At 37.4% G+C, this 11,684-nt stretch overlaps 1 protein-coding gene across 1 annotated transcript; it reads right to left on the bottom strand.

Moving 5' to 3' along the window:
• Nucleotides 1-1,445: 1,445 nt before the first annotated feature.
• On the bottom strand, nucleotides 1,446-1,969 carry LOC126500236 (phosphoglycerate mutase 1-like). The gene has a single exon (XM_050139952.1). The coding sequence runs from the start codon at nucleotides 1,869-1,871 to the stop codon at nucleotides 1,446-1,448; it is 426 nt and encodes a 141-aa protein (XP_049995909.1). The 5' UTR covers nucleotides 1,872-1,969.
• Between the last annotated feature and the right edge of the window lie 9,715 nt (nucleotides 1,970-11,684).

Here is an 11,684-nt window from a genome sequence, read left to right as displayed (position 1 = left end):
AAATTATGTTTTCATAGATACAAATTTCTTTTAGAAATGTTATGGTTATTAATAACAACATGGAAAGTGTGAGTAGATGTTTTGACTTGAATGTATTAAATCTTAGGTGTTATCAATATATCTGTATTTTATACTCTTAAGAGTAAACAATTTTTACTTAAACTTTTAACTCGATAATGTTTGTTTATTCTTTTTATTTTTTCTATGACATGCTAAGTTATATTTTATATTTATTTTCTTATTTTAATCTTGAACTTTTCTTATGAATTAGAGAAAACAATTTGCTCTAATGGTAAAACTGCAATTTAAAAACGTTATCTAGTCCCGGATATTGAACACAAGACTTCACGCAAGCTAGGCAAGTAATTTACATTGCTCCATATCCCAAACCCAAAGACATTCATAAAATATTTTACCATTCCTACTCATAAAGAGTAACCTCATTGCTCCCTTTTTATTATACTGTATTATACGTGGTGATATTAATTAGTATATTTAGGCCTAAAACAATATGTGTCATATTAAAAATATGATGTCTTTAATGCTTTCACCGTCTCTTGTCATATTCTAAGGATTCAGTGATGAAAACATTAGCATCAGTGGATGTCTGCTGCTGCTGATTTCAGTAAATATGTTCTTCCTAACACATGAGATATAAAACTGTTTTAGTTTGTGTAGTGTATCCATAACAATGCAATGGCAGTTCCCATTGACGCCCTCTATATACTATAAAGACTGGAAGCCTGAGAATATTTTCTAAAAGGTTTTTCCCAAGAGCTTCTAGTTTTGACATTATTGGGCGTTCTTTTGTGGTGTTTATATGAGGGATCACTCAGGAATAAAGACCAGAATTCTGGGCTCTGGCAGATATTAGGTTTATCATTGATACCTGCTTCCATCTTGAATCAACCAATTCAGTGTAGTACCTAGCTGTCACCAACAGGACTGACTTCCCGCAGTGACTAATAGGAAGCTAACAGTAATTTTCTCATTTCCTGGAAACTGTAGACATCATGAAATCCAATAGGAGACTTTCTGGAGCATTAAGCTCCCTTGTCCTGTCAATCAAGGTGTTTCTTGTGTTTTCAGTGGGAAGGTACAGAGAAGTGTTTCCTTCAGTTTTGAAAATAACTGATTTCCTGTACTAAGTTTCAGTGTGAAATACCTAGGATGGGTTTTGTTTCCCTAGCAGACACATAACATTTTAAGATTGTTGGTTAGGAAGAAGTATTAAATTCTTTGAAGAGATTTTTTTTTTTTTTGCTTCCAAGATAATGGCATTTAACTCGGTAATAAATTACGTACAAGAACTTTCTGATGTAGAAACTCTTCTTGCATTTCTGGTCCATACTTATTGAGCATCTATGTTCAATAAAATTTATTTCAGGATTATGTATGGTTTTCTAACATGTTTCTGAATTTAAGTTATAGTTTATTTAGTATTTTTAGTTANGATCCTTACTGATGTTGCTGTAGAAGGGATGGTCAGGCTCCATTGGCGGTGGTGGGACATCGTAAGATCGCCTCCAGATCTTTACCTGTGCCTCACCATGCTTAGCAGCAGTTTCTGCTTTATTGAGACCAGTCAGACCCCCATAGTGTCGCTCATTGAGGCGCCAGGTCCTGACTACTGGCAGCCACATCTGGTCAATGGCATCCAGGACTGTCCAGAGGGTCCGGATTGCTCTCTTCTGCACGGAGGTGAAGCTGATGTCGAATTCATAGCCAGCATCTCGCAACGCCTGTCCGCCGCGCTTCGCCTCCTCGTGGCCCGCCGGGCTCAGGTCGGCATCGTACCAGCCGCTGAAGCGGTTCTCCAGGTTCCAGGCGCTCTCGCCGTGCCGGATGAGGACCAGCTTGTAGGCGGCCATGGCGATAGGCAAGGGGATGCAGCAGAGACTGAGGCTCGCTGAGATTCCGCTCACAGCCCGCCCCACACTCGCGCCTGCGCACTTGCGCACGTCCGCCCTCTCCCCTATCAGTAAATTTTGAGCACTTACATATGCCATAAAATAAATAATACAGAGATATCATCTATTACATGGCTAAGTAAAATATTGTTTTTGTAATTCTTAAAATTTTTCCATTGCAATAATAGTTTTTTCTGTTGTTTTATGATAAGTAGTTTTTAGGGAGCTGTTTATGTTTAACTGAACTTTTTGCTTATGGTGTTCTCTATTGAGAAGATTCTCTTTTTTCTTTTACTTATAATTGCATGCTTTATTTTAGTAGTTCTACTTAAATCTCAAAAATATATTATGATATATTTTATTACATTCACTACTACTAACTTACTTTCTTCATTCAGTTTAATTTTATTTAGATTAATATCTTACTCTAGAACACTAAGCTTCCAACTTGTTTTTTTTTCAATTTTTTACTATTTAGTAGAAGTTAATTTTTTAAGGCATTAGAAACAACTCTGTCTGTCTTCACCATTGGGGATCTATTGAAAGACTGTCAGTGAATAACAGCAAACAAGTGAACTATGGCTCCTAATGTATGATACAAAAGTTTCCACTATTGAGAAGTGAGGTTCTAAATCTATTTAAGAAGTAAGATTTTTAAGAAATGTGAACCTGGAATGGAGAAAGAGTTGACTCAGTAGCCAAGAACATTTGATATTCTTGCAATGGACCCATGTTCAGTCCTCAACACACACATGGAAAATCACAATTGTCTGTAGCTCCAGTTCCAGGGAATATCTGACATCTTTTGGCCTTTATGCACAACAGACACACACACATGACACGAATACATACATGCAGGCAAACATTCACACATAAAAATAAAAAGTAAATAAATCCTTTTTTTAAGTGCAGCTAGAGCACCAACATATAAACTCCAATTTTACACTGTCTAAATCTGTTAATTCTGTGAAAAATAAATCTATACATCTCTGGCTGAAGTTTCCTTAGTACAGAGTGGAGGTCCTAATAGTAACCTTCCTACTGGGTTGATAGAAATCAATATGTTAGTATATTCAAATAAATTGTGCAGAATACTCCAGAAACACAAAAAAAAATAATAATACTTAAAAGGTGCTAAGTAGGATATCTACCCCCACCACTGAAGCCCCAGAGACCTGGCAGCAGCCTCGCCATACCCCCAACCATTTGCCACCCAATCAGGAATCACTGGAGCCATGGGCCCACCTGCATCTGGCAAAGCCCCAGAAACAGGGTAGATGCTTCCCCACACCCCCAACCATCCCCAACATTGAGAAAAAAAAACAAAAAATCATCAGTTCATACTTCAAAAACCTCTACAAAATTGGAAAATCTAAAGGAAATGGACAATTTTCTGGATAGGTACCACATACCAAAATTAAATCAAGATCAGATTTTTAAAAAAAAAATTAAATAGACCTACAACCTCAAAGGAAATGGACGCAATCATAAAATCTCCAAACCAAAAAAAAAAAAAAAGACGATGGTTTCAGCCTAATACCAATATTACTCAAATTGTTCCACACAGTAGAAACAGAAGGAACATTACCAATCTCTTTATACGAGGCTACAATTACCCTGATACCCAAACCCCAAAAAAATGCAAGAAAGAGAATTACAGATCAATCTCCCTCATGAACAATGATGCAAAAATACTCAATAAAAACCTGGCTAGCTGAATCCAAGAACACAACAGAAAAATCATTCACAATGATCAAGTAAATTTCATTCGAAAGATGCAGGGATCATTTGACATATGAAAAATCTGTCAATGTAATCCACTATATTAAAAAAATACTGAAAGGAAAAGCACATGATCATCTCATTAGATCCTGAAAAAGTTATCAAAAAAATTCAACACCCCTTCATGGTTAATGTCTTGGATAGATCAGGGATACAAGGTACATATCTAAACATAATAAATGCAATATACAGCAAGCCAACAACCAGTATCAAATTAATGGAGAGAAACTCAAAGCTATTCCACTAAAATCAGGAATAAGACAAGGCTGTCCACTCTCTCCATATCTATGCAATATAGTATTCAAAGTTCTAAAGCTAGAGAAAAAAGACAATTAAAGGAAAACAAGGGGATACAAATTGGAAAGGAATAAGTCACACTTTTGCTAATTGCAGATGATATGATAGTTGGTATACATAAGGAACCTCAAAAATCCTACCAAGGAACTCCTCCTATAGCTGATAAACACCTTCAGTAATGTAGCAGGATACAAGATTAAGTCAAAAAATCAGTAGCTCTCCTATATACACGTGATAAATGAGCTGAGAGAGAAATCAGGAAACACCACCCTTCACAACAGCCATAAACAACATAAAATACCTTGGGATAACTCTAATGAACAACTGAAAGAATGAATGAAAAGAACTTTAAGTTTTTGAAGAAAGAAACTCTCCCATGCTCTTGGATAGGAAGGAACAACATAGTAAGAATGGCAATCTTACCAAAAGCAATCTACAAATTAAATGCAATCCCCATTAAAATTCCAGCACAATTCTTCACAGCCCTCAAAAGAATAATACTCGACTTCATATGGAAAAACAAAAATTCCATGATAATCAAAATAATCTTGTACAATATAGTAACTTCTTAGAAATATTAGCATCCCTAATGTTAATCTCTACTACAGTAATGAAAACAGCTATTAGCATACAAACAGTCAGGTGGATCAATGGAATCAAATGCAAGACCCTGATATTAATCCATACGTCTATGAACACCTGATTTTTGACAAAGAAGCTAAAATTATACAATGGAAAAAAGAAAGCATCTTTAACAAATGGCAGAACTGGATGTCAGCATGTAGAAGAATGCAAACAAGTTCGTATCTATCCCTATGCACAAAACTCAAGTCCAAATGGATCAAAGATCTCAAAATAAATCTAGCCACACTGAATCTAATAGAAGAGAAAGTGAGAGGTAGCCTTGAACACATTCTGCTTCCTATATATAACACCAGAAGCAGACATGAGAGAAACAATTAATAAATGAGGCCTCCTGAAACTGAGAAGATTCTTCAAGGCAAAGGACATGTTCAACAAGACAAAATGGCAGTCTACAGAATGGGAGAAAAAATCTTCATCAACCCCACATCTGGCAGAGGGCTGATCTCCAAAATATACAAAGAACTTAAGGAACTAGAAACCAAAATACCAAATAATCAAATTTGAAATGGATACAAATCTAAACAGAGAATTCTCAATAGAGGAAGCTCCAATGACTAAATTACACTTAACAAATTGTTCAACATCCTTAGCCATCAGGGAACTGCAAATCAAAATCACTCTGAGATACCATCTTACATCTGTTAGAATGGCTAAGATCTAAAACACCATTGACACCTTATGCTGGAGAGGATGTGGATTAAGGGGAGTCCATTGCTGCAGGGAGTGCAAACTCATACAGCTGTTGAGGAAATCAGTATGGCACTTTCTCAGAAAATTGGGAATCAATCTACCTAAAGACCCAACCATATTACTCTTGGGCAAATACCCAAAGAATGAAAACTTATACCACCAGGATATTTGCTCAAATATGTTCATAGCAGCATTATATGTAAAAGTCAGAACCTAGAAACAACCTACGTGCCCCTCAACCCAGGAATGGATAAAGAAAAAGTGGTACATTTACGCAATGGAGTACTCAAAAGTGGTTTAAAAAATGACATTTTGAAATTGGCAGGCAAATGGATGGACCTAAAAAAAAGTCCTGTGTGAGATAATCCAGATCCAGAAAGACAAACAAGGTATATACTCACTCATAAATGAATATTAGATATAAAGCAAAGGAAAACCAGCCTGCAGTACATAACCCCAGAGAAGCAAGGTAACAAGGAGGACCCTAAGAGAGACATACATGAAAATCCCCTGGGAAGGGGAAACAGACAATATCTCCTGAGTATATTGGAATCATGGAGGGGGAAGAAGAAATAGAGAGGAGGGGGAAAAAGAAGGGAAGGGGAACATGAGGGTACTAGATGGTTGAGTTGGGGTAAGGACAGATAGGGAGAACAAGGAAAGAGTTATCTTGATAGAGGGAACTGCTGTGGGACAATGATCTTGTACAGTTTTAATAAAATGCTGATTGGCCAGTATGCAGGCAGAAAGTATAGGCAGAGTGACCAGGCAGGGAGTAGAGGCAGAGTGACAAAAACAGGAGAATTCTGGGACAAGGAAAGTCTCAGTTTGCAGTTTACCCAGAAGAAGCCAGACACAGAGGAAGCAAGATAAGAATGCCTCACTGAAAAAAGGTACCAAGCCATTTTGCTAGGACAGACAAGACTTGTGGGCTAATTTAAGATATAAGAATTAGTTAATGAGAATCCTGAGCTAAGAGGCCAACTAGTTTATAATTAATGTGGACCTCTCTGAGTTTCTTTGGGATTGAAAGGCTGTGGGACCAGATGGAACAGAAATCCTATCAACAAAATGACACCCAACATGGACAGATAAATCCACTTAAAACCTGAGAGAGCTTGGGAAGTAATGCTAGACAAAAAGTAACGGAGTTAAGCACAGCTTCTTGGAAGCAGCATTTTCTCATGTAGGTTCTGATTGCTAGAGGCAAGCACATCTTATTTAAGAGGCTTCCTGACTCAGCTTTAGCTGCAAAAACTTTGCAGCTTATTTAAGAGGAACTGCCCACAAACACTTAATGGTGTTTATGAATAGCCAACAGCATGCTTCTTGGTGGTGGCATAGATCATGAAATGCCATATAGTTGTGGCAATAAAAATGGCTCTGGCCAGTACCTCTGCCATGAGGCTAGACTCTCAGAAGGCTAAGGAATGGGGTAGATCCAACTGTCAAAGCCATGGCTTTAATCTTAGCCATATCACTTAGCAAATTAAAGACTCATGTGGTCAGAAAAAGAGAGAGATACAGTAAAAATAAATTCAGACAGAAAAAATAATAAACCTCTAAATGGTTTACAGTGTGTTTTAAAATATATGTAGGCTTGGGAGAGAAATGAAAAATGATAAATTCCTTAAAATAAAAAAGAAAGAAAAAGAGTAGTTGGGTGTGGTGGCACACCCCTTTAATCCCAGCACTTAGGATGGGGAAATGAGAACAGAAGAATTCTGGGAAGAGGAAAGACTCAGTCTGCCTTCAACACAGAAAAAGCCAGACACAGAGGAAGCAAGATGAGAATACCTCACTGATAAAAGGTATCAAGCCACATGGCTAGCACAGACAAGAATTATGGGCTATTTTAAGATGTAAGAATTAGTTAATAAGAAGCCTGAGCTAAGAGGCCAACCAATTTATAATTAATGTTTCTTTGGGACTAAACCACTGCAGGACAGGGCAGAACAGAAACCTCTGTCAACAGGGAACCATTATGGGATTAGTGAGAAATTTGGGATTAGGGAAATTCCCAGGAATCTACAAGAATAATCCCTAAGACTCTAAGCAATAGTAGAGAGAGTACCTAAACTGACCTTATCCTGTAATCAGATTGGTGACTACCTTAATGTCATCACAGAACCTTCATCCAGTAACTGATGGAAGCAGATGTAGAGGTCTTTGATTAAATCCTGGGTTGAGCTTCCAGAGTCCATTTGAAGAGATGGAAGAGTAGTAATATGAGCAAAGGGTTCAAGTTCATGATAGGGAAACCAACAGAAACAGCTGGCCCAAACTGGTGTCAATGACTCCAGACTGTCAGTTGAGGAACTTGCATAGAACTGAGATAGGCCCTCTGAATGTGGGTAACAATTGTATGGCTTGGGCAGTTTGTGGGGCCACTGGAAGTAGGACCCATATTTATCCATACTGAATGAATTGACATTTAGAGCCCATTCCCTATGAAAGGTTATCTTGTTCTGCCTAGGTACAGGAAAGAGGGAACTGGTCCTGCCTCACAGTGATGTGACAGACTTTGTTGACTCCATATGAGAGGCCTTACCCTCTCTGGGGAGTGCATGGGGTAGGGTGGAGAGGGTGGAGGAATAAAAAGAGGAGAGAGAGGGAGAACTGGGATTAGTATGTAAAATTTTTTTTAAAAACGGTTCATTTTAAAAAATGTGCTAAATATTATTCATCCTTCCACCAGAAAATTCATTCCCATCTAGTATCCTCTGTATTTGGTGAGAAGTCTCCATAACTAATCTAATTTCTATTCTACATCTTTTTTGGGCTCAATATCCAAGTTAGTATCTAAATGTGGATATTTACTTTCTGAAAAAGAAAGCTGTTTCTAGTGAATATCTTTGTGGTGGCTATTCTAGAATTTCAACTTGATTATACCTCACTCAACTAAAACCCCCAAAATGGAGGCGCACATCTCTGAAGGATTTTTGACCTAATTTGAAGCGGGAAGATCTACTTCTAACCTGCATTTTGAGGTAGGAAGAAGCACCTTTAATTTAGATCTTTGGAGCTGTGAAATCCCACCTATAATCTGGGCCATGCCTGCTGCTGGAAGCCTACATAAGGACATGGAAGAAGGAAGCTTTTGCTCTCTGTTTGCTTGCTCTCACCTCACTAACATATCTATTCCTTCTCTGGCATTAGGGCTAACTTCTTCAGGATTCCAGTGTATACTGAAGACCAGCTCACGGACTGAACAACTACTGGGTTCTTGAACATTCCATTCATAGGCACCTGCTGCTGGATTGGTAGAACCACAGTCTGTAAGTCATTCTAGTAAATATATATTCTAATAAAAATACATATGCAATTTATATAAAAAGGGAATGTATATATATATATATATATATATAATGTTGACCTCAAAAAAGAGAGAGACAAAAATAAAGGCTATTCATTCCAAATGACACCTTTTACAAATGTTTATTTTTTGACAGTTCGCTAATTGTATATAGTGAATTTTCACCCATTTCACACCCCATTGCCCTCTCTCAGTGTTCCCTCCCTCTTCTTTTTCCCAAGATTTCCCTATCCTACTTTCATGTTCTTTTTTGTCTGTGACACAGTGAGTTTAATTAGGGCTGCTTCTGTGAGCATGGGTGGGAGGAGTTGGAACTTAGGCTACCTTTCATTGACTACACCACTGAAGAAAATTATACACCTCCTTTCAACAATGATACAATGCCATTAGTCCTCTTCTGCCTATAAGGAAATGTTGATAGACACAACCGTATGCAGGCCCAGGCCTTATGCTGGCAACCACAGCTTCAGGGAGCACATTAGTGAAATGGACATGTGTCCAGAAGATGTCCTTTTTGCAACACAATCCTTTATTATTGGCTCTTACCTTTGTTCCACCCATGCCCACTTCCTCAATGTTCTCTGAGCCTTGGAGGGCCATCAGGCCAAGAACACCAACACCAATTTTAAACTTTGACAAGTTATGAATCTCTGTTTTACTTGCTGCTACAATTGAAGCTCCTCTGTTGAAGACAGGGACTAGAACAAAGCTCTGAGAATTTAGAAGTTACTTTAATGACATTTCCACCAAATGACACCTTTGAAGTCCCTGGATATTACTCTGAATAGGTGAGAAATTTGCTGAAAGTCACTTGTGTGCTACAAGTTTTAACCCTATAGATAATGAATCATAGGGAAACTCAGAGGCCTTGAGAACTTGGGTTCGACAAGCAGTTATTTATCACCTTGTTAATGGGTTTTAGTCATGGAAATCAACATGGCCATACTTTGTGGAGGCACACACCTGTTCCACTTACACTCCTCTCAGATCTTTATTTTATTGTTGCCAACTCAGAAGTATCATGATCTGCTTGGAGGGGTGTACCCCACCCATTTTTGGTAGCCTTTCCACACATTCTCTGTACGTGAGACTTTGACCCTTTCTATTTATCAAAATCTGTAATTATACCAAATGATTTATCTTATCCTATTTTATCATCATTTAAAACACATACAGTCTTTGAAAGACTTACAAGTGATTCCCAGTGAATTGGGATAAAAAGAAAGAAGTTTGTCTAATTAATTACCTTGATTTATTTCACTATTTTTTAAGTGACACCACTGATTATTCATTTACCTGACAAAATAATTGCTTCTGCTCCACATAACCAAGGTCAGATGTTCAAGGTATTTCAGTCAACTGAGTATAGGTTCAAATTAAGACATGAATGTAAGAAAGTCATTGTTTTGTTTCTCTGTGTAATAATTTAGCAATAAATATCAAGCACATTTTAAATATGTGATGATTACTAACATTAAGCAGTGTATAATGAAATATTAAAGTTTAACTCATGACAAATACTGAGGAATAGAGAAAAGTTTTTTAAACAATCAATACAGGCCATACTTCTAATAACACTACAATTTTTTAATGAACAGCTGTGCCTTAGAGGGTATAGAGATTCTGGTAAAAAATTTATATACATATATAAAGGTCACATCTTCAAGTGACCATAATCAGTTCTCTCTGTTTCTTATGATAAGGTTTACATTGATATAGTGATGAGGCAAGCAGGCCTGCTTTTCTTCCCACCTGGATCCCGCATGGCTAGTTTTACACCCCGAAATAAAAACACACAAATTATATTCATTCAAACACTGCTTGGCCCATTAGCTCTAGCCTTTTACTTGCTAACTCTCACATCTTGATTAACCCATATCTATTAATGTGTGTAGCACCACAAGGTGATGGCTTACCAGGAAGATTCTAACCTATGTCCATCTTGGGCTGGAGCTTCATTTCGTCTGCCTCACTGCCTTCTTCCTCCCAACATTCTGTTCTGTCTTCCCTGCCTACCTATGTTCTAACCTATCAGGCCAAGCAGTTTTCTTTATTAATTAACCAATGAAAGCAACAGACAGATAGAAGACCCACCTAAATCACATTGACAACAAAGAAATTTGAAATAAAACTGGTATATAAAGGGAAAGGCAAGTGACACCTACTGTAAGATGCTATCTGAAACTGCTCAGTGGGAAGCATAAAACAGGACACTTACAGTTCATTATAACTATGAAGGCAATGAAAGAAGGTAAAGAAATGAAATTGAGTTGATAATAGACATGTTTGTGTTCATCTAATAGATCTAATATTTTATAGCAATCACATTGAAATAAAATTCTAATCAACGTAACTAACAATGTGAATTTATTTTTCAAGATGTTCTTGAATTTAAAATTTATAGCTGCTACCTAGTAAGAATGGCTTTCATTTATAAATATGGTCTCCAACCCATGTGTGTATAAGTCCCAGAAGAAAAGTTTATGATTAAAGAAATATGTTGACCCAGCCATACCACCTTTGGGTATATACCCAAAGGATGCTCAATCATACTCACAAGGACATATGCTCAACTATGTTCACAGCAACATTGTTTGTCATAGCCAGAACCTGGAAACAACCTAAATGCCCCTCGACTGAAGAATGGATAAGGAAAATGTGGTACATTTATACAATGGAGTACTACACAGCAGAAAAAAATAATGACATCTTGAAATTTGCAGGCAAATGGAAGGATCTAGAAAACATCATACTGAGTGAGGTAACCCGTACCCAGAAACACAAATATGTACTCAGTCATAAATGATTGTTAAACACAAATCTAGAAAACCAACATACATTTCACAATCCTAGAGAACCTAGACAACAATGAGGACCCTAAGAGAGAAATGCATGGATCTAATCTACATGGAAAGTAGAAAAAGACAAGATCTTCTGAGTAAACTGGGAGCATGGGGACCATGTGAGAGGGTTGAAGGAGAGGAGAGTGGGAGGGAAGCACAGAAGAATGTACAGCTCAAAAAAATCAATTTTAAAAATGAGGA

Source organism: Alexandromys fortis, unplaced genomic scaffold (genome assembly GCF_014885135.2).
Source record: "Alexandromys fortis isolate MF-2015 unplaced genomic scaffold, M_Fortis_MF-2015_v1.1 scaffold_33, whole genome shotgun sequence".
Classification (NCBI taxonomy): Eukaryota; Metazoa; Chordata; class Mammalia; order Rodentia; family Cricetidae; genus Alexandromys; species Alexandromys fortis.
The sequence above is the reverse complement of the archived record's forward strand: the minus strand, read 5'-3'. Positions and strand labels throughout refer to the sequence as shown.